Consider the following 24690-nt stretch of genomic DNA (forward strand, 5'->3'; position numbering starts at 1 on the left):
AGATATAAAAATTATTTCTGATTCAGCTTTTTCAACTTTGCATTTAAATCAGAGTCACCTTTTAAATTTAGTAGGGCATAGCAACACAGCCTAAAATGAAATCCAAAAGGTACAAGAATGATAGAAACAGGGAAGACGACTTTGGCCTACACTGGACCACTACTCATAAAGCGTAGACGTTTTACTTTTAATGCGAATTTATTTTATGTTGTGACACCAGATTCTGATCTCTCATAAGTAAAATTCAGGAACAATTCTACTCATGTCAATGGAGTTACTTTTAAATTACACTAGTGAGAGAGATAAGAATATGACTCATGGAAAGCACTCAATCAATTGTAAATGCAACAAATGTCACTAACAATACAAAAATTAAGATACACAGACTAGAGTATATTTTAGGTCAGTCTAGGAAGCAGATACCTGATCTATTTCTTGTACTCCACTTCCCAGGTGGGTGCTCTAACCATCAGGCTACAGAGTCACTCTCTCTCACTGGCCCAATGATTAAGTATACATAGTAGAACGGCTTCAACAGGAGAGACTAAGGAAGCCCCACATCAGAATATGCCATAGCTCAGTGGTTAGAGCACTCTCCTAAAAGGTGTGGGAGACCCGTTTAATTCCTGAGGAGGGAACTGAACTGAACCTGGCTGTCCCACATCCCAGATGAGTGCTCTAACCACTAGGCTAAAAGTTTAAAGGTGCACCACTACCACCACCTTCCATGTCCTCCTCCTCCGGTGGCCAGATTTTGAATGGTACCCGATCCAGAAGACAGCCTCGGAGCACGCCTACAGGATCAGGATATGCATGCGAGTTAGGTAGACAAACGCCTACCTGACTCTGGTTCATGGATCACTCTGGGGCTTAGGCAGGAGATAGGCATTCAGGCACCTAGAGTGAGATAGCAGGCATCTAAGTCTAGGGTTTAAGTGCCTCAGTGCCTTTGTAGTTTCAGGCCTAAGCGATTATTCTCAGAAGTACAAAACTAAACGTGCTTCATAAATCTTCCAGGAAAAATAGTGGTAAACTGAAGGAGTAGGTTTTAAGCATGTTGTTAGTAGAAACTTGGGTTGGGAAGTTTTTTGTGAATTGCACTCATACAGGATTACATATAGAATTGCAGGGAAAATTCCTGTTATTAACAACTTTCTCTTCTTTACTTTCAGACCTTGGATTAGGTTGATGTGGTGACCCGTATCTTCCTTTATAATCTGATCTTCTTCCATTATGTTTGACATTGGTACATTAAGGCTGACAGTATCTTCATCAGAGGGCTGAGAAGAAACAAGAAAAACATTAATTTAAAAATTAAACCAAGACTGAAATGTCAATTGATGTTAATTATTTTATTAGCATTCAAATATGTAAAAGATTAAATAGTAGCTTATAGGAGGAAGGCTATGTGTCCTATACTTTTGACCCGTGAATTCTACATTTACAATTCAGTGCTTTTAGTACATACAAACATATACATTGAGGACTCTGACAAACCTTTGCCACAAGTGATAAAGCTGAACAGTGAAATAACTTAGTATTGCACAACCGCTTCTATTTGTCACTTATTTATAAACATACAATTACAAAAAACATTTATTTAGATTTTTAAAACAAAAAAGGTCCCTGTACAAAAAGCTCTACGCAGCCTAATAATTAGAGTTATAATCACATAATGATGACCATCCAGCGTTTAAAAATAATCATACATAGGAAATAAATAAATTCAGACAGTCATTAAATCTGAGCAGCAGTAATGTCCCTTTCCACTTTTGCAGAGGCATTCCTCAACACTTCCACAAATTCTGTCAAGCAGATGGCTTTTGCAGCAGATTCAGAAAGATTATTTTGGACCAAAGATTCAGGTCCTATTAATTTAGCAACTATCAGCTGAAAATAGTTCAGCACAGTGGCATCTTCTATTGGCATGATTACAAATTCTAATATTTAAGGTTTGGGCAGGGTTTTTTGATCAGTGGAGTTATGCAAACAGTTTAGAAAGTGTTGAAAGGTAAATGCAGCCTCGCTCATTTGCAATCGTTCCTTCCACAGGCTATTCAGGGTGGTTGGTTTTTTTAAACTATGTAACTGATTTTCCCAGGTGTTTCCTGACAGTATAGGGCCAAATAGGAACTATCCAAAGCAACTTTGTAATTATATAAAGTCATCATAGCTCTATCACAAGTGAAATATTGTATCTCATTTCCTTCATTTGTACTTATATTTTTATTCAGTTAGCAATGGAAGCCGTTGACAGACTTACAAGGATCAAAGTCGCAAAAGAGAAGAGTCTAATTTTCATCTTAAAAATCTAAGGCTATTGTAGCATTAATTTCAAACAACTTTAGTGCCTGATGCAGCCATTTTGAAAGCTTCTGCCTTCCTATGAGAAAGACAAGGTGGGTAAGGTAATATCTTTTCTTGGACCAACTACTGTTGGTGAGAGAGAAGCTTTCAAGCCACACAGGGCTCTTCTTCAAGTCTGGGAAAGGTACTGTGGCTTGAAAGCTTGTCTCTCTCACCAACAGAAAGAAGTTGTTCCAATAAAAGATATTACCTCACCCACCTTGTCTCTTTAATATCCTGGGACAACTACACGTCACAAGAAAAAACTTACTTCATAGTAACTGGAAGTTTCTTGAGATATGTGACCCCTATCTGTATTGCACTGTGGATATGTATGTCCTCCACGCATCAGGAGCTGGAGAATTTTGAAAGCAGCGTCTGTAGGACTGCACACGCGCCCTGGCTCACCTTGTGCTTCCAACCAAGAAGATAAAGGGCGGAGCGGACGACTGCCTCTCCAGTTCTTTCTCTACTGAGAATAAAGAGATCCAAAGCAGAAAGAAAGGAGGGAGGGTAGAGTAGTACAGTCTGGGACCACACATCTTGAAGAACCTCCAGTTATTATAAGGCAGGTAGCTTTCTCTTCTTCGAGTGCTGGGCCATTGACCAGCAGTACCCAAATAACAGGAGGGTGTGAGGTTGTAGATGGCAGCGCTGAACAAAAGCCTATCATTCTAAAAGATGCATCAGCAGAGGAGTCCTGTACCAAGGCACAGTGTCCCACAACCATGTGCCTGGAGCTCCATGTAGCTGCCTTGCAGACATCAACCAGAGACACCTCTTGAAATGGTGTCACAGACGTTGCTTGAACTCTTGTGGAATGAGCTCTTACCCCATAAGAAAAGAGAACACTAGATAACTGATAGCATAGCAAAATACAGATTGAGATCCACTTTGAGATGATATAGCCTGACCCCTGACCCTTTCCACTTTGGCAAGAAATAGTCTGGGAGACTTTCTGATTAGTCTTTTACTTGCACAGAATAAAACCAAAGTTCACCAAACATTGAGGACATGGATACTCCTTTCTTCTGAGGGTGAGGGTGGGTTTAGGAAGAACACAGCTAAGTGAACTGACTGGTTCAGGTGAAACTCTGAAAATACTTTGGAGCGAATTTACGGTGTAAACATAATGAAAAATTTGTCCGTATGGAATATAGCATAAGGAGAATCCACCATCAGTGCTCCAAGCTCACCAATCCTTCTGGCTGAGGTGACAGCTATGAGGTATGTGACTTTCAAGGATAGGAGAGACATGGAACTAGAAGCTAATGATTCAAAGGGAGGCTTAGTTAATATGTAGAGAACAAGATTCAAGTTCCATTGAGGAACGGGCCTTTTTATAGGCAGAAAGATTCTGATTAGGCCTTTCCAGAATCTGCTAGTCAATGGGTGCATGAAGACGGAGTAGCCCTGTGAAGGTGGATGGTATGCACGGATTGTTGCCAAATGGACTGTAAGGAGCTGATTCATAGATACTAAGGTCAGAAGGGACCATTATGATCATCTAGTCTGACCTCCTGCACAACGCAGGCCACAGAATTTCACCCACCCACTCAGATAAACCTGATGTCTTTAAGGAAAAAAATAAAGTCCAGAATGAGAAGAATAGCAACAGCTTTCAGGGGGACACCTCTGATGCCCACAGATAGAAAAATGCTTTCACTTAACTAGGTAACATTTTCTAGTGGAATCCTTCCTAATATTAGAAAAAAATGCTCTGTATAGCTTCAAAACATGATAGCTTTAAGGATGATGCCCATCCAAAAACCAAATCCTGAGATGAAGCAGATGGGGGTTGGGACATTTGATCTTGCCATTCCCCTGGGTCAGGAGATCAGGAAATGTTGGAATAATGTTTGGTGCCCGAGATGGCATGCGTAGAAGGTTTGTGAATCAAAACTTTCTGGGCCAGTTGAGGGCAATGAGGATAATTCATGTCCTGTCCTGCTGAATCCTGTGTAAAGCCCAAGGCAAGAGTAGTAGTGGAGGGAAGGCATAGTTCAAGTGGTCTGACCATGGAAGAAATAGAGCATCACCCCGTGAGATGGTCATGTCCACATAACTGTAGGTGTCCTTCATGTTGAGAGGTGTAAATAGCATGTCCTTTTCCAGGGATGAAATTATAGATGCCAATGGAACCATGCAAAGCTTAAGTTTGAAAATGAAGATGGTAGAGGTAGAGAATGGGTCTCCAACTGCTCTTCTTTTTGGATGCTAGGAAGTATGTCAAGTAAAAACCCCTCCCTTGGTACTAATGAGGAACCTGCTCTATCACTTCTCATTCTAAGAGGGATTCTACTTCTTGTTTGAGAATCTTCTTGTGAGTGGCCCCCAAAAGAGGGCAGGGCAGGGGTTTTGGATGGGGTAGGGACATAAACTGTATCATATACCCAGAATGGATGACATTCCTTACCCATTTGTCCATTGTCATTGAACTCCAGGTGTTGAAAAAAAGGACTAGACAATCCCTAAAGAGTACGTGAGGGTCAGGAGATGCAGGACTTAATAGTCTGCAGCTCTCAAGCTCCCATCACAAATAACGTTTTGCGGAGGGCTAGCATTATGCTGAGAAACCTGCTGTGGAAGGTGTGGGGCAAAGCAGGTCTTTTGGACCCTCTGCCTCTTACAGGGTGACGCATAAGGTCTCCGGTGGTAGAACTGTTGAGCCATCAGTCTAGGCTTGCATGGCTGCTGGTGGAATTCTCTCTTTGGAGCAAGTGTATATATGCCCAGGGCGTGGAGGGTGGCCCTGGAGTGTTTTAGAGTGTGTAAGGACTCCGTCTTCTTATTAAACAATCTGATCAAAGGGTAGATCTTCAACAGTGTTCCGGACTTCCCTGGAAAACCCCAAAGCCTGGAGCCACAACGCCTTGTACATTACAGTGGCAGTAGCCCTTGCATTGTAAGATGTATCAGCCCTATCTGCCACTGATTAGAGAGTGGTTATGGCAACCAATTTGCCTTCCTCTATGAGAGCCTGCAACTGAGCTCTGTTCTGCTGCGGAAGTCCGTCAGCAAAGTCCCGAACTATTCAAAATTCATGGAATTCGTATTTAGCCATCAATGCCTGGTAGTTGGTTATCCTGAACTGGAGGCTAGAAGAAAAGAACTTCCTTCCCAATAAACTGAGAAGCCTGCCCTCCTTAACAGTTAGGGAGTTTGTTGCTTAGATTTCTCTGTGGCGGCCTGGACCAATGAGAGAACAGAAATTCCACAGGTTTGGCTGGGACATAGTACCATTTTTCTGTCCTGTTAGGGGTTGGGGCATAGGTAGCCAGGGGATGCCAGACTACTCTAGATGGCTCCAGGATGACTTCATTAACAGGGAGTGCTATTTGAGTGGAGCCAGAGGACTGAAGGATGTCTAGTAGCTTGTGTTGAGGATCCTGAACCTCCTCAAGAGGAATCTCCAAGCTCCCCTGCAATTCTGTGAGGAAGTCCTTGGAATTGCTTATAGTAATGGAGGGTTGGGGTGGAGACATTGGAAACACTGCCTCATCTGGAGACAAAGACAGCAATCTCATCACTTCTAATGGAACTGACAGATTTGGCACATACTCCTCCTCCTCAGTTGGCAGTTCTGGTTGCCCTCTCTAATGGGAGAGAAGGGACAACTCCCTAGCATACCGGACCAATTCTGCAGGATGGTATTGGTCCCATGGCACCCAGTATGGCCAATAAGATAGATCAAATAGGGATTTCAGAGGTCCCCATTGCATGGGGTACCAATGGTTCTGAGGCAGATGATGAGATGGAGTTTGGTCCCAAGCTGCTCCAGGCCTTCTGACCAGGAAGGTGTGTTTTGGAGGAGGGAATAATGATTCATCAGGTGGGTCAGTATCTACTGATGAGGAGAGAGCCAATTTTGGGCCCAACAGTGATACTGATGGTGCCACTGGAGGAAAGTCACAGCCCAAAGATGGAATGGGAGACAGACTCCTCCCAAATGCTGGCTCTCCTGGTGGAGTCAGAACCTCTCTTGAGAGGGAGGGACCTGATGGAGTAGGAGACTCCAGACCTGGAAGAGCAAAGATGTCCTTAGGAGCAGCACAGGTCTCAGCTCTTCCTAGAGGGATAGGGGTCCTGCCCATTCGAACTGCTGGAGCCACAGTACAGATAGTCTGTGACCCAGCCATGGAAGACAAAGACTGTACTGTGGGTAGCCAATGCTCTCAGTGATCGGTCTTCATCAGTACTGGAGGAACCCAGGGTTTGTGTTTTGAATGTACCCGAGGCATTGGTGCTGGCAGATCATGATTCAGTGCCAATGGAGCCCTAAACTTGTGGCCTTTGTTAATATGCTACTGATATTTAGAATGTATTAAGTTCTTTTGGGCTGAGCTTAGAGACGTGCTTGGTTTAGGTAGGTTTGAATCTAACTTCTTCAAAGTGGATTTGGAGGAAGATTTAGTTTCATGCTTATGAGAATGCTCCCTGTTCTACTGACAAAACCCTGCTGAAGTCCTGAACAAGGCCTCATGAGAGAAGAAGGCACACTCCTTGCTGAGTCAGGAAGATGGATGAATGGGGGTGGGGAGGGACCTGAGGGAGGCTCCCAACCTAGTTCCGATTGCAGCCTCATGGCCTTTTCCATAAGCTGCTTCCTTGGGAAAAATTCCCACCCTTCCTAGGTATGACTGGGGAACAAACAGCAGATATTGCACCTTGCCATGACACGGACTTCCCCGAGGCAGTACATGCAGCATTGATGGTCATCGCTGATTGAGAAGGATCGCAGGCAAGAAGCACAAATTTTGAACCCCGGAGTCCTGGGCATAGTCCAATATCCAAAATGGGGTACAGAGGAAGGAGTGATCCCCAGATCGGGGAGACTGACTAACTAATTATAAAATACTATAAACTATTAGATAAAATACTATAAACTATTAGATAAAACTTTTAAATTCTAAAACTTCTAAAAATTATTTACAGATATCTAAATATATGTTAACAGATAAAGAAATACTTCCAAAGCTTTGGACTCTGGAGGGTCTGACCTGAACCATGTGGCGGTGAGAAGGAACCAGAGAAGCAGTCGGTCCACCCACTCTTTATCTCCTGTCAGAAGCATGAGGTGAGCCAGGGTGAATATGTGGATCAGCAGCCACAGCTTTCAAAATTCTCCGGCTCCAGGGGCATGGAGCACATGCGTCCCCACAGTGGAAAACACATAGGGATCAGCACTCAAAGAAGAGCCTACAGTGCTGGTACCAATGCCACATCCATCAGGGTAATGGTGCAGAAAAATCAAATGGATCTTCACATGTCATATTTAATCTTGATCTCCCTGTGCAAATCTCAAATACTACTGTTAAAGGAATAAAAATCTGCTGCTGTTCTAATGAATTTTAACTGAGACAGAAGTTTTAAAGAAAAAAGGTGAATCAAAGTGTTACCCATCATCTCTAAAGATGAATGAGATACTGTAAAGGAGATACCATTGAAAAGCAGGATTTATCTCACAGTTGCCATAATCAATATATTTTCTAAAGAAACAATACATGAAAGGAGAAGATGTCTGTGTGTGATATTGGCAATATCCAGGACTACACTTCAGATATAAAGAAATGACCTCTATGATGCTGTCAGGGTCAGACCAGCTAGCCAGAGAATATATGTAATTTGTTCCTTTAGCCCACTATCCCCTCTCTCTCCTTTCTGCCCAACTGCATATCTGACAAGATTCCTAAAATGTACATCAGTGTTAAATGAAAGAAAAACTTCACTTAATTTGAATTAAAAAAATCCCATTTTTATTTAAATTACACAAAAATCTCACACATACTTGAAAAAAGAACAGTAAATACAGAATGAGCTCTGTGTGTCATTCTATGAATGAACTGAAATATAATTAATCTTAGGGAACTACAAGTCAATTTGTTTTGATATATTTCTAAAGATAGTCTCAGTAAGAAAGATGAGCTTTTTGTACATTGTAAAAGCATTCACATTTTAAAGGAGTGAAAGTGATTATAATCCAATTTAACGTGCTCTCTTTGAAAAGATCACGGATGTATTTGGTTACAAAATGTGGACTTGAAATCACAATTTTGCAAAATTTCCATGTACAATAGAGGTCTCAAAGTATGATGTACAAGAAAATGTGGTACCATTCACTTCTCTCATGTTAAGTTCACTATGCATGTTTAGGATTCATGATCCTACTTCCCATTTTCTCTATTACTGGAAAGAGAAAATGAATGAATGAATGAATACATGAATATTACATAATTAATCTTTGTGCTATTATATGAAAAAGGGGTTGTTTCACTCCTGCTATTTTCTTAAAACAATTTTTCCAGTGTAGGCCTGCTACGTTTTAATTACAGGAGGGACAATCCATTTTCTAAAAATATTATTTATAGTCACACAGGAAGCTCTGGAATAACAGTGCTTCATTAACAAGCTTAGGCACTTTAAGCAAACATATGAGAAAAGCAATATGGAGAAATATGGCAATAAGGAAATTCAGACTCCTTGAATGGAATATATGCTCCCAGGACTACAGGGAAACTATTAAAACGCTGGCTTGAAATTGCAGCGATTCAGCTTCATTTTTAGGGGGAAACTTGTCAAAATACTTTCCAGTTGATGCCATTTTTAATGTTCCAACATTTAAAAAACAAACCAATTTATATCCTTTATGACAAGTGCTCATTAGTTTCTATTTGTTTTTGTATTAACAATAAATTCAGTTTCTAGACTTGAATCTTTCTCCTTGCACAACTTCCAAAAAACTTCTCTCCTACCCATCTGAGAGGCAGATGAGCACTGAAAATCAGCATAAACATGTTCAGAGTCGCAAAATATGTATTCCTTTAAAGTGACATGAATTCCTCCCATCAATCAGACCAAAAATTCTATGGCAACTTGGACAAGTTTCTGCAAGTTCATCATTCAATTACTTTAGAGATTTACTCCCCATTCATAGTCATTATTATTTATAGTGGCTAAAAGTGTGCCTCATGTCTTACTGACCCTCACCACCAAATTCCCCACTTGTGGCTGCCAGACTTACAAAAAACCCAACCAAACAGAATTCATATTCGAGCATCAAGTATACAAAGGAGGGTGGGAGGAAAGGGTGGGGACTGGATACATGGCCTCTTCTGATCATAGAATCATAGAATATCAGGGTTGGAAGGGACCTCAGGAGGTCATCTAGTCCAACCCCCTGCTCAAAGCAGGACCAATCCCCAACTAAATCATCCCAGCCAGGGCTTTGTCAAGCCTGACCTCAAAAACTTCTGAGGAAGGGGATTCCGCCACCTCCCTAGGTAACGCATCCTTCTCACATTTACAACATCTGAGTAACGAAGCAGCTTTGGCCACTGCTGCTCCCTGTGGGAGCCCCTGTCTGGGACCAGGACAAGGGGAGGCCACCCACATGGGCTCACCAACACCCACTTTCCCATGAAAATCCATACTTTACAAGAAGTACAGAAAATGGCAGCATTCTCTTTAAAAGAATTAAAAGGAGAAGTTAAAGCTTTCATCATGCCACTCTATGATGATATGGTTCCATTGGTTAGTATCAAGAACATGGCAGGTGTTGTACAAAAAAATAAAAAGGCATGTACCAATAAAGTCCTAAAGTCATGACCCCCTGGGAGCTGTATTACACAGCTAAACTTCCTCCTTTTCCTTTCCTTCTTCATTTTTCCCCATACCCCATTATCTTCCCTGTCATATTTTCCATACTATCTCCCACCCTTCTTTTTCCTATTCCCTCCCATGCTCTTTTCCATTCATCCATTTTCACTTGCTCTTCTCAACTCCCCTGAAGATTCAATTTACCTATTCTTTTCTCTTTTTGCAGTACCCTGTTCTCTCAGCAGCCTCCCACCAATCTGTTCACACTTCTTTCTCTTTCTGCTTTTAAATGTACAATATTTTAAAAACTGCACCAAGTCCAAATTAGTACTTTGGGGAGACTCACCTCAAAAGGCTCTTTTTTCAATTTTGGGCTTAAAAAAAAAAAAAAAAGAAAGGGCCAGTTCAGCAGCAAAGTAGAGTGCCAGCCTGGCGTCTGTTTTAATGAATATTTACAGAACAAAATAGCCATGTGCAAGAACATTACAAAGCAGCTGTAACATCCAGAGTCTGTGTTTTCCAGTGGCCTTTAGACAGCAAGAACTTGAAAAGAAGATCTGAGTGGTGGAAGCAAGATAATAATAAATTTAGGGTGAGATTTGCAAAAGTGCCTAAAGGAGTTTTGTGCCCAATTCCCACTGACTTTCAATCAGAGCGAGATAAATAATTAATTCTCGTAGGCAATAAAATCTTAAAAGCATCAATCCACTCATGATCAACTTCTGTTCTTCAGTAATGTATTCTTAAAACCTTTTGAAATAAGTGTTTTGACAGCCCCCTCCACAGGATAGATAGAATAAAGTTTCTCTTCTACCTTCATCATTTCACTCTTCACTTTTGTAGAAATTTCTGTCCAGGGTTTGGCTGCATATTTTTGATACATAGAAAGCATCTCCACAAAACCATCCAACTGGAAGTATAAACCAAAATGGCTGAAAAAGCAAAAATTCAGGTAATTTACCTCTGTAGCTGACAAACGCTTATCTCCGTTATCACTGCCAACACCTGAATCAGAATCCTTCTTACTTGGATATATGTCATCAATGCTAAATGTAAACAAAAGCCAACAGAAAGTTATCTTAGTGTGCAGTAAGAGCCTGATCTCAGTGAAGTCAATGCAAAAACTCCCATTAGTTTCTGTGGTCCAAGATCAGTCCCTTAACAAATTAATAATATAATACATGTGAAGCAAGACTGGTAACATTATTGTGCAAATGTTCAACATCAAGTAAAATGGATTAAACAAACAACTCGACAAGTTCCTCTAAGAAGATACTAAGCTGACTGGTTAAAAAGAAGATTTATTAAGTATAGGAAAAAATAATCTATTGTTAAATCATCCTTTTTTGTTCACATGGATAAAAACTGCCAGCAGCTTAGCAGCATTCTGATTGCTTAGCATATCCCCAAAGTGACCTTCAAATCAACTAAAACAGTTGAACTCAGACTGTAATCAACTGAATCGTACCTGAGCATTAATATGTTAAAAATTAATTAGTGTTGGAGGAGACGGGGTTGGATCTCCCTAGAGTGTGAAGTAATTAATAACATAGGTACCTTTGTGACATGCATTCATTTAAAAACTCCTTGAGGTTTACTTATTTAAATTGGTAAACCATAATAATGCCAGGTACCTTCTGCTCTGGTTTCATTGCCTAACATATGACCTTTACTCATTGTACAATATCAATCATATGCTCATGTTCCTAGGATAGTACATTGACCATTACATTTTTTCCACATCACACATTTCTGCCTATTTGTGATTTAAAAAATTAAATTGTAATCCTGCTCAATTCCACCATTTTTTCTTTTTGCACAGTGTCACTTTTTCAGCAACTAGACATTTACCAATAGAAATGAAAAACGCAATTTTATGAGTCTTTGTAAAAACCAGGTCTCTGATTAAGGCTCAGTTTTTACCATCTGTTATGAGTAAATACTGGGACTTTGTGTGAAATACTCTGTGGAAATCCCAGAGGTTTTGTGTTTCTCTGGAAGCCATTATTATAAGATTATTCTCCAAAACATGAAAACAGTATTTTCCATAATTTTTGTTTTTTTATAGGCTAGTGGAAAAGCTAACAAATACAAAGGATATACTTGTGCTAAAGTATATGTGATAAATAAATAAAGTATAACACAGGAATGTTGAAAAAGGCTGCCTTTAATAATTGTAATAATAGAGATTATTAATTCAGATCTGAGTTTTATTCAGAAAAAGGTGCAGCTGACATAAGACTACATTGAAAACTCTTGAAGTAAAAGAATAAAAAATACATTCCACTTTGTTTCCAGACCTCTAGAACTGATTTTTGTGAACAAAGAATGCAGCGTTAGTCTTTTATACTTACCTCTCTTCCACAGGTTGCTGCAAGTGTGGTCGTTCTATGGCATTAAGATAAAGTGAGTCTGCTGTTTTAATCTGGCACGCCTGTATGCTGAGATATTTGAATATGTGCACTTTACCCTTTATACAAATCTATTAGGATGAGAAAAAACACATTTATAACCATAGAGATTTTTTAAAAAATATTTGCTCCAAACTTAACCTTACTAATATTAACTTCCTAGAAAAATAGCAGACAGAATGTTTTTCATCAGATTATATCGTTTGTAAAAATTACAACAAAAACAGTGTGCGATCTAATTTTGCTGCTTTGGAGAAGACGTTAAGAAGTAGTAATGGAGATAATGGGAATTTTACCAATGACTTCAACTGGAGCATGCCCACCGTGACCCATGTGGGTTTGGGCAAGATGTGCACAACTTTACGTCTTCTAGTATAAATACATTCCAAGAGTAATGCACATCTCCCTTAACATCAAAAACAAAATAAGTGTGTAAAGAAAGTAGAAACAAGAAGCAGCCATATTAACATATGATACATTATAAATCCATGTGGAAAGTACTGTACCTTCCCCCTTCCCAATGGAGAAAGAGAAAATATAAACTGAAAATTATTATTAAAGTAATAAATTTTTTTATTTTAAGAAAGTAGTTAACTGGGCACTTAAATGTGTTGTCTCTTTCTATGTAGTTAAACGGTCTTTACAAGTTTCTATGCATTTGTATGATGCATTTATTACATGGAAAAAAATGAGCTAATATTTGTAATCTCACCACTTGGTGGTGTCTCCTTCACTTATCTTTTAAAATCAGCTTTATGGTTAATGGAAAAATGGAAAACGTTTTGCTTATTTTCTTTAAGCAAATGATGTCTTACTCTTATTCCATGCAAGCGATGCTTGTCAATCAACAATCATTTTCAGCTCCAATAGCAGAGCTGTAATAGTTCAATGCGTCCAAACAATGCTAGTGGAAAACTTTGGATGGCAGAAGCCTACAGAGAACATAGGCATTTCCTTCAGTTTTACTGTAGAACTCACTTATAGAATCAGAGATTTACTCAGACACTGCAAGTACCCACATACAGCAACTTCACACTGACAAAGATATAGCATCATCTACTGTAGTGCTATCTACACTGATCATTACAACATTCCCCTCTCTAGTTAAATATGAATTTAAAACATTAAATCCTAGGAATCCAAGTAGTCTGCCATCCATGCAGATTTCCATGTTCATCTGCTCACTCAAGTCCTGTATTCAGTCATGTACGCACCACTCATAGTTGGATCTAGATCAGCGAGTGAAGGATTCATGTCCTCTAGATCAGGCCTATCTGTTGTGGTCAGACTGTCTGATGAAGACGGCACTGTGTTGAGGTTCCTAGAACACCCCAGCAATTCTTTGTTCACAATCAGTCTCCCCTTATGAGCCATAGGAACCTGCTGAGTACCTCCAAATCCTCTACTGAAGCCCTCTGGAATAGTTGTTGAGCATCCTCAATGCTTGCCCTCCCCTTTCTTTCAGTGAAGCTGGGCACCAATTCTGAATGCAATACAAAAGGGTGGGCTCTCACTTCTTTTTTTAAATCAGGAAGGATAAATTGTTTAATTTCTTAATTACTGTGTAATGTCCCCTCCAAAAAAGGAGTAATTTTGGGATTTTTCCAGTTGCATACCTACAGCTTCTCTCCTTCCTGGATGGGCACATCATTTTCCTTTTTTCCTGGCACCCTGTGCTCGACATGTTCATTTCCAGCTCATCTGTTCCTCCACTTTCCGGAATGCAGTCATCAGGTCGCTGATATTAGATTCCATCATGTCACCTCTCTGTGTAGGTGCAGAGGGCCTTGCCAGTTCTTGCTGCCTGAACATCAAGTCACAGGGAAGCATGGATTTGTGGAACCCAAAAATAATCTGTGACTGTTATTCCAGGGAAATCTGATGTGGGGGCTGCTTCACAGGAATATTCCCTGGCTTAAGCACAACCCAATGTTGCATCCAATCATATCTCCCAAGCTCTTCATTATTCCTGGAGAACACAGTGGCATATTGTACAAGCAACTGTTCTAATCACTTCCCTTTGTTGCCTTCTATGGCTGCTTTTGTCAAGTCAACCCCTAGCTCTTTTACTGACTGGGCTGCAACATAGCTCTTGATCTCTGCCCCTGTGGGAGGCTTTGAGACACTAGTTACCTTGGACACTGTCCCCGATTTTTCACTAGCTGCATTTCCTGGTCAGTCATGTTAATTGCCCTTATCCACATCACACCCTTTGGTCCAGCTCGGGAAAAAAAAAAAGTTCTGCTAAACAGCAATCCTGACCAGATACTGGTAGCTTCAAATACTCCTACAGATTCACTGCAGCTGTCCTTTATCATTAGGGGTATTATTGCATGATTAGCTGGCTTCACCACAACTTTACCTAAGCCTTCACAGGGAGGATGCAGTTCCTCTCTGTCATCCTATAGGCAAGGTAGAGGCACCTCTAAGAACCCCAGGGTCCACACTTCCTCCTGCCAACATCCAGCAGGGGTATCTGAATGGTATCCAGGGACAAAACTCTTCTATTAGTACCCCAAGAGTTCTTGTGATGCTCTCAGATGAAATCCTCTCCCAACATAACAGCACTAGAAATACTGGTCACCGCAACAGAACTCCACTTAGTATGCAAAGACCCCAAGTTCAGGGGGAGTAGTGTTGATGATTAACACTCACCAGTTTAACTCCTGCAGTACAAATTCTCTTCCCTTTCAGCACTGGGTGGTCACCACAGATCAGACTTATTTCAGATCCTGAGTTCAACAGCATTGTAGTTTTCCAGGCATCGATGTCTCCAGACACATAGTAACAAGTGTCTGTGTAGCTTTTGACTGGCCCATTCTAAGAATTGCTGATGGTGGCCCTACTGCATCAGCAACTTCTCATTTCCCTTGGTGTGGCTTACCTCTGTTTGGGCAATTCTGTCTCCAATGGCCTTTGCTTCCATATCACCTGAAAATGTCATCTGTCATGGGACCCACTTGGGAAACAGTCTCTCTCTTCTGACCTATGGGATGCCTGTGAATAGGTTGCACATGGGCCTCTGCCAATTATTTAGCCATTTCACTAGCAATTTCTTGAAGTGCAGCATCTGGTATAAAGGAATCACCCTAAGGCTGCGAATTAGCAGCTTATACCTTTAAGGGAAACATAAATTTCTTCTTCCATATTTTTGAACTCTGCATATAATCAGGTCCATAGATATGTTCAGCATGTTATCCTTCACAAGCAGATTATGAAGTTCTCCTGTTAAACTGTTTAGAAACTGACTTTTCACACAGAATCCTCTCGTGGCTTGCCACTCTCTGAATTGCCAGTTCCATATGTGGCACAGCAGATTCTGCTTCACTCGAGTCATCTCCTGGACAGGGAGAGGACGGAAAGGTCTATTGAACAATCTCCTTAATGCACGCATATAACTCTGCAGGGGTTCCTCTTCCAGATGCCTTCTAGCTTGCCATTCCTTCCAGTACTCCAAAAAGGCCAATGGCCTTTCATAGAGGTTATATAAGTGTTTGTGTAACTGTCTATAAGAACCATGATTTGCACTGGGAAGCTACTGGTCAAATATCTTGGCATCACTATTCAAAAATACCGCTAGGTACTGTGCTACTTCCTCGACAATCCACTCAAAGTCTGAAGACTCAAAGATCCAGTAAATTTCTTCTCAGGCAAAAGTGCTTTTGCCATCTTGAAGCCACTGGTTGTAATATTTGCTTACAGAATCAGAGATTTACTCAGACACAGCAAACACCAACTTAGTAAACACAGACAGGACAGATCTTCCTGTTAACCCCTCAGATCACATAAACAACATAACATACAAGTAAGATATAGCTGTAACTTAACAGTAAGATATAGCACTGTCTACTGGTGGAGGTGTTGTCTACATTCACATCACAATATATTACACTTCAAGGCAGGCTACATCCAAATATGGAACTTATTAGTTTCTATGTGCATCCCATACAGTAGACTTCCAGAAGATGATGTTTTAACTGATTTCCTGGCCTGAACTTATTAGTGGTTTGTTAATTGGTAAAATCACACCAAAGCTTCCTAAAATGTCAGCCCATTCCCTTATAGCAGTTATGGAATATAGGTTTATCCACAACACTTCTCTTACAATTTTCCCCTCCACCATCATGAAAATATCCCGTTTATTAGTAGTAACCACTGAAAGAAGACAGGTGAATGAAATAAAGTTTAACAATGTATTTATAAGATAGCTGCAATTTAGTAGGGGGAATATTCTAGAATGACTCTGTTCAGGTGCTACGTATGCTCAAGAGCACAAGTTAGGAACTTGAGGAGACCTACCATCTCCCATTTATTTATATTTCAGAAAAAATTCTAGCTAAAATCAATTGACTATGATAATTAAGACCCAACAGCTAGCACTGCTGGGTTTGCAATCTTCAAAAAAAACAAGATAATGAATTTTATACTATAATAATTAAACACAAGCTGTTCTTGACATCATCTAGCCTATCCTTATTCTAAATCACAATTTAAGTGACACACATTACTTACTTGTGCTGGTGGAGACTGCAGAGGATTGTTCTCAAGCAGTAATACTTGTAACTGTACCATCTTTCTAAAACAAACTGGAATCACGAGCACTTTATTGCAGGAAAAGTCAAACTTTACCAAGGGAAGCTCTACTAGTTCTAAAAGTAACAGAAAGGATCATAGTTATTATGATATTTATTTTTGTCACAAAATACATGAAGTAAGTACTTTTGAATCTGATTCTATTTGTAACTGGAGAAAGTAAGGATTCCACAGTATAATAAATTAAATTTATTTTTCTTCTAAATACAAGTTGTGGACAATCCTGTTACTTTACTTATGTATTCTGTAGACCTTATAAATTACATTCTGTGTACAATGTCCACCCAGTGCTATAGTCACAGCACTTGTCATTCGCAAGTATGTAGGCCAACTTGGCAGCTGCTTAAAATAAAATCAAATACCTTTCATGCTGCAAAGGGAAGCGTAGCTATTTAAATCTATAAATTCCATAAAAACAAATGGGTTTGAAAATAAATTCTGTACCAGATTAAGTAGAAAGAATAGTCTCTAACTTCTATTTCCAGTAGTATAAACTATTGTTGCTCAGTTGGGATACAATGTATTGTACTATTCTTTTGAAGGAGTATAGACAGTTTCCTAGAGTCGCTGTGTCAGTCAAAGATACCTTCTTTGGGATTGCTGCTCAGGCAGAGCCAGGCAAGAAGGTTGGGTCTCTAATGTAGGCCACAGCATTTCAGATTACTAAAGGATGGTCAGTATTGATGGCATAAACTCTGGAAATCCTGATGGGATCTCTCCAAAGGCATTGTCAGAATAAGCAATGCTGCCACAATAAGGGATGGAAATGGGATTAAGTAAGAAAAATAGCTAAATATAGTCACTTTCCCCACCACATTTTTACGCTGATATTAATTCGGGTGATTATAAAGAATCAAAGCAATGCCAAATAGAGTAACTGTTCCCTTTTGTGGGCAGGACTACATTACTAGTGTGGTCAACTTTTTTCTAATGCTTTTCATTACTAATATTGAATCATTCAAACATTCAGTTCTAACTTGTCTTCAAAGAAAATTTTGTTTGAGTAAGAACTTCAAGATTTAGCCCAGGAAAAATAGCTGGCTTTCATAACTGCATCTTATCCCCACAAGTCCTGTAAATTTATAAACACCATATCTAGACTCACCTCATTTTTATATGTACATAATTAAGGTGTATGTTAATAAGCACCACTTTCCTGTTTAATGTCTTATTGTTTTAATATCCCCCAAATATACAAAGTTTTATGCCAATACTGTGTATCAGTGTATAAAAACTAACCCACAACAATTTAACAGTGTTGGTAATCAAACACCAGAGACCAAGAGGTGAGTGGACAATATAGAATTTCTTCTGGTGCATTTCCTAAGGTATCATCACTTGGACCAGGGGTGGCCAACCTGAGCCTGAGAAGGAGCCAGAATTTACCAATGTACATTGCCAAAGAGCCACAGTAATACGTCAGCAGCCCCTACATCAGCTCTCCCGACCCTGCTCCCAGCGCCTCCCACCCACCGGGAGCCCCACCAATCAGTGTTTCATGGCATGCAGGAGGCGGGGAGGAGGAGGAGCGAGGACATAGCAGGCTCAGGGGAGGGGGCAGGAAGGGGTGGAGTGGGGGCAGGGCCTGTGGCAGAATCAGGGGTTGAGCAGAGAGCCCCCCTCCCCCCCCGGCACATTGGAAAGTTGGCGTCTGTAGCTCCAGCCCCGGAGTTGATGCCTATACAAGGAGCTGCATATTAACTTCTGAAGAGCCGCATGTGGCTCTGGAGCCACAGGTTGGCCACCCCTAACTTGGACAGCAACATAATATGTAGGGCTGTCAATTAATCGCAGTTAACTCGTGATTAACTCAAAAAATTAATCGTGATTAATTGCACTGTTAAACAATAGAAGACCAATTGAAATTTATTAAATATTTTTGGATGTTTTTCTACATTTTCAAATATATCAATTTTGATTACAACACAGAATATAAAGTGTACAGTGCTCACTTTATATTATTTATTACATATACTTGCACTGTAAAAATGATAAACAAAAGAAATAGTATTTTTCAATTAACCTCATACAAGTACTGTAGTGCAATCTCTTTATTATGAAAATGCAACTTACAAATGTAGTTTTTGTTACGTAACTCAAAACCAAAACAATGTAAAATTTTAGAGCCTACAAGTCCACTCAGTCCTACCTCTTGTTCAACCAACTGCTAAGAGAAACAACTTTGTTTACATTTATGGGAGATACTGTTGCCCACTTCTTAATTACAATGTCAGCTGAAAGTGAGAACAGGTGTTCGCATGGCACTATTGTAGCTGGCGTTGCAAGATGTTTACAAGCCAGATGCGCTAAAGATTCTTATGCCTCTTCATGCTTTGTCCATCATTCAGAGGACATGCGTCCATGCTGATGACGTTAATTAAATTTCTGACTGAACTCCTTGGGGGAGACTTGTATGTCTCCTGCTCTGTTTTACCCGCATTCTGCCGTATATTTCATGTTATAGTTGTGCAAATATTTGTAATCAAAAATAAATATAAAGTGATCACTGTACACTTTGTATTCTGTGTTGTAATTGAAATCAATATATTTGAAAATGTAGAAAACATCCAGAAATATTGAAATGGTATTCTGTTATAGTTTAACAGCATGATTAATCATGATTAATTTTATTAATCACTTGACAGCCCTAATAATATGCAACTTCTACTCACACAGAAGCAGTACCGATTTGATTAGACTTCTAATGCAAATACAATGACCTCAGGAAAAAACACATAGTATTTTTAAGTACATCATATACTTTTTGCCAAGATTCCTAAAATATTTCTAGGACTCCACAGGGCTGATCCTCAGCTGGTGTAAATTGTCATAACTCCACAACAGAGCTAAGACATTTTATACCAGCGGAGGGTCTGCCTTCATAGGTCATTCATAAATAAGTACTCTTCAAACTAATGATTTGAAGACAAGTATCAAGCCACCATGAATCACAAAGATTATTCATTTTAAAAAGACCCACATATTGCTTCTGCTTGGCAGTAAGTATTGTAGAATGTTGCTGATGCACAGTAAGTCCAAACTCAACAAATTTTAGCACAAGGAAATGCGAGGTTTATCTTACTTATTTACGTAATTAAATACATGCATATTTTCTAAGTTTTAATTAAAAAGTGATTTTAAAGGTCTTATTTTTTTTCTTTTTACCTTGTGGTAAAACCTTGAGGTAATTTCTTCTGATATTCAGTTCTCTTAGAGATTTCAACTGGCCTATCTGCTGTGGCAAAGCTGTGATTTCATTGCAGCTGACATCCTATATTAAAAGCAATAAGGAGATGATGAACTGTCTTCCCTCAAGACAGTTGACTATTATGGGTGTGAAATTCAAAGTACTTTGTTGACCCATTAAAACATGTTTTCCAGGTTAATGAAATGTAAATTCATATAACCTGCCATGTCTTATCTTTGCACTGAAAAACTAGCCATGTGATAGGTGTCACATCACATAAAACCAAAATACAGCATTTACTTAGATTTGCTTAGTGAAGTTATGCAGAGTGCCATTTGGGCTCCTTGTTCATTTTTCTACATCTGTTTTTGACTTTCCAGTACATTTCTGAAGGACTTTGCAATCTGGGGGGGATGACACAGAACACTGATAGGAAATGAACAATTTTCTAAAATCAACCGGCTCTCTTTTGATGGGACTCTAAATTAGATTACTTGCGGGGAGGTTTGGTGGAGATATATTAGAAGTTGGGTTTCAATTTAAAAAAAAAAATTGATTTAGAGATTTTTCCTTTTTTAAAACCAAAATGCTAGCAACACAAAAACATAACACAACTGCAGTTATTTTTACGCACTAGTTTAAGAACTGGGTATAGGAAGGGGCTCACAATTACTGCTAAGTATGTAATTCATACTTTAAACTCTACAGAAGGAGAAACAGTCTCCTCTTACAAAAGTCACCTCTTTGAAAGAGAGAGAAGGAGAACTGGCAATTCAATGTGACAGTACAAATTTAAGATGGTGGGAAACAACTCTCCTCTTTTATAAAAAAAAATCTCATTTATTTGATGGGAAATACAGAGGTTGTTAAAAGAGTATTAGGTAAAAAGTTTCAAAAGCATGTAAGTGACTTAAAAGCAGACGTCTCATTGAAAGGCAAAGGAATTTAGACTCCTAAATCATACAGGTGCTTTACCCTATTTTCTTGGTTAAGTGGTCCCAAGTTTACCACATCTAAAAATATAAATACTTTTAATCAGAGTACTCTGTGAACTCAGAATGTCTGTAAGTTCTCCAAAGTGCAGACTTACAAACACTTAGAACAGAGAGCACTCCATTGGTTAATTCGCAATAACAGGTGTGCATGTCCCACTATACTGAGGGCACGACTACACTTGCAGATGTAAAGCGCTTTGAGTTAAACCAGCCTTCGGAGAGCGCAGTAGGGAAAGTGCTGCAGTCTGTCTATACTGACAGCTTCAAGCGTGCTGGCGTGGCCATATTACGACACTTGCAGCGGCATTGGGAGTGGTGCATTATGGGCAATTATCCCAGCATGCAAGTGACTGCAACATGCTTTTCAAACAGGTGGGGTGGGGTGGAGTGGAGTGTGACAGGGAGTGTCTTGTGTGTATGTGGGGGGAGAGAGAGAGTGGGTTTTGGGGGGGGTGAGAGCATGTCAGCATACTGTCTTGTAAGTTCAGACAGCGGCAGACGACCCTCCCCTCTCTCTCTCTCACACACAGCATTCCACACCAATGGCTTGCTTTGTCTCGGAGCAGATAAGCAGCTGGCTGTCAGAAACGGAACTTCAAATGGCATATCTCCATTCCTGCAGCGATTCAAAAACAATGACAAGAGTAGCCACTTGACTTAAGGGGATTATGGGACGTTTCCGGAGGCTGATCAGTAATGTAACACCTCGTTCACACTGGCGCCACGGCGCTCCAGCGAGGGCGCAGGAAACGTTATTCCACTCACCGAGGTGGAGTACCAGCAGCGCTGTAGCCACGGAGTCAGAGCGCTCTATGTGCCTTGCCAGTGTAGATGGGTAGTGAGCTAGTGCGCCCGGGGGCTCCTTTATTGCGCTGTAACTCGCAAGTGTAGCCAAACCCTGAGTGCTATGTGCTTTGTTCCTGTGATCTGCGAGGTTGTTGAAATTTACAAAGGTACAGAAAGAAAAATTCCTGTACATTTCAATGCCCCAATGGCTAATTTATAGAGAGGGCTGAATTAGGCCTCTCATCTCAGGTTTTAACAACTTGGACCAAGATGCAGCTTCTTTTCAGCTCACAATTTCTAAAAGAACAATTGCTAGAAAGTTAGATTTGTAAAGTTAAGATGCAGTACAAGATGGAGTTGATCCAACACAAGGTACAATGGAAAGTAGGAAATGCATTAATACTAGTAATACATATATAAAATAAATGCATTAATAATACTAATACTGTTGATGCATTAATCAAGATTCTGAAAAGCCTAAAATCAGTAATCAAGATCAACTCTTGTAATCAGGGCATTTTAAAACAAGATCAAATTAACTCACAGGCTTTAGCTTATACTACCAAACACACCAGTATGTAGTCAACATGACACTGAGAAGAATGCTGAACCTTTTGCCTAACCTGTGATGCACTGTCGTTTGATTAGAATGGTCCTGCAAGGTTTCATGTGCTGTATAATAGGGAGATCAACAAAAGTAAGCAGACACTGTATCTCCAAGAGTATGATTTACGTAGAGATAACACTTTTTCCTAAAGAGACAAGGGAATTTCTTAAGGACATTAACTCCTACTATTATGGTTATTGTTTCGAGTGGCAAAGTTGCTCAATACCCATGAGAAATAAGATTCTGCAGTTCCCCAAATCAGGTTTCAAATTTAGCCCTTTGAAGGGAGTTTCTTTAATACTATTCAAAGATATTATGTCAATGCCATTTCCAAATCAAGAATTTCTTCAAAGAATAATTAGTGAGAAAACGGAAGCTCTATTTGACAATACTGGATTGGGTATCAGAGAGATAAAAGTCTCCTTATCAGGATCCCACTGCAGCCAAAACTTCCTTCCCTTCTCAAAACAGAGCCAGGGAATTGTTTTAGGTTTTAGACAAGGAAATTAAAAAATCCTTGTTAATGAGTGCACTGGAAACTCTCTCTTGTCCAAATTACTGTAAAGTATGGTTAATTGCATTGTTCTTAGTCCAAATATTTTTAGGGATTTACTGCCCTAATTTTAATCTAAAGACTTGAAACAAGTTCATAATTAAGCATTTACTTTTTAGAACATACAGTTAAAAGGTAAAGTGCCCCTCTTGCAGAAAAACTGTATGGTAAGGATGTGTGTAGAAGCATATTTCTATGTGTGTATGAATCTTTAATAAAACTGACTTTGGTTTCAGGGTGTAAGATATTTTTTAAGGAAGTATAATAATTTTATGGTTGTTAGTAGCTGCAAGGACAAAGTCTGCTGGTGACCTTTTAAGAAATCCAGGAATAAAACTCATCTCTTCAGTTCATAGTCACAAGATATCCAGAGACAATAGTATCTTTTATCCAACTAAACACTGCATACAACATTTTTTACTTTCTGGTTGGGTACGTATGACAAATCAAGAGCAGCGTACTTCTCCTAATTCCAGTATGTAATACATTACCCTGCTTTTGTTTTGCATCTTGGCTTCAAGGACATCTGCAGACAATTAAAATAATGTACTCCAAATGCCTTTTCAAATTCCAAAGGTTAATATTTGATGAAGGTCAGATTTCTTCTAATAATTCCATTTTATTCTTATCAGTTGTCTCCCTGTTTGACAACATGGACAAGCTCTCTCAAATAAGATTGGAGAACAATAGTCAATTTAAGTAAATTTCTATGGCAAGTGGAATTTGGAGGTCAAATAGCGCGCAAACAAGTTAGTGCTGTTAGCACTATCGAAAGTCTGAAGTTAAGAGTTTTAAATACTCAGTTTTTACAGTAGTAGCATAGAGCTGTACACTAGCACTACCTCCTAAGTCCTGCTCTACAGCAGCATGCAAGTTGCCGTCATGCAGCTTAGCTCCTTGGCACTGAAGGGATGCACATTTCCATACATGGGCCACATCTCCTCAGCAGCAGAACCACAGTAATGCCGTTAACAGGCATCTCTTCACGGTCATGGAGAGGATTCACCCCTTAGGACAGGTGTAAACTATCTATAATAATTTCAATGCAGATTTAACTCTAAAGCTTGTGTGTCCATCTCACTTTTCAAAACTACTACATACATTTGGACCTGCTGGAGGGTTTCCACCATCTCAATCCCAACTACTGCAAAAAATTGTGTGCGCACTTTGAGCACTGATAGCAAGTAAAATAAATCATCTGACTGTTGACCCACTGGATGATTTGTCAAGAGTTACATATTTTCCCATTAGCTACCAAGTCAATTATTTTATTGAAACAAAACAAAAACAGTGTTGATTTTATTATTCATTTCCATATTTAAATTTTAAAACTTTGTATTTAATGTACCTAAGGTGCTTACAGAATTTCCAGTCTGGTGCATACCTAGTTACCTTGCCATTAAAAACATTTGGTTTTGCTTTTTACTCATTATTAGAACCAATTCAGACAAGGAAAGGGGAGCTGGATTCAATTCTGGCTCAAGCAGCCTTATTCAACTATATTTCAGTTGCAGCACACAACAGTTGCAGTTACATCTTCAGTACCCTTCTGAAGACAATTTGTTTCTCCAACTATAAATGAAGACAGAATTTAGTCTTCAGAAACTTTATTACCG

General features: G+C 39.6%; 1 protein-coding gene across 20 annotated transcripts in view; it reads right to left on the reverse strand.

Annotated features, from left to right (window-relative positions):
• LRCH1 (leucine rich repeats and calponin homology domain containing 1) overlaps positions 1–24690 on the reverse strand; it is a 256777-nt gene that overhangs the window by 68560 nt on the left and 163527 nt on the right. For all 20 annotated transcript variants that reach the window (XR_005224569.2, XR_005224567.2, XR_005224562.2 and 17 more), the window contains 5 exons: positions 20112–20217; positions 16866–17002; positions 12297–12424; positions 10904–10988; positions 1175–1280 (listed from right to left, as the gene is read on the reverse strand). Coding sequence is in view for 10 of the 20 variants with exons in the window: in XM_043522418.1 (XP_043378353.1) it covers positions 1175–1280; positions 10904–10988; positions 12297–12424; positions 16866–17002; positions 20112–20217 (562 nt within the window). In the remaining 10 variants the exon portion in view is untranslated. The remainder of the gene's footprint in view (positions 1–1174; positions 1281–10903; positions 10989–12296; positions 12425–16865; positions 17003–20111; positions 20218–24690) is intronic.

This window comes from Chelonia mydas, chromosome 1 (assembly GCF_015237465.2).
Source record: "Chelonia mydas isolate rCheMyd1 chromosome 1, rCheMyd1.pri.v2, whole genome shotgun sequence".
NCBI classification, from domain to species: domain Eukaryota; kingdom Metazoa; phylum Chordata; order Testudines; family Cheloniidae; genus Chelonia; species Chelonia mydas.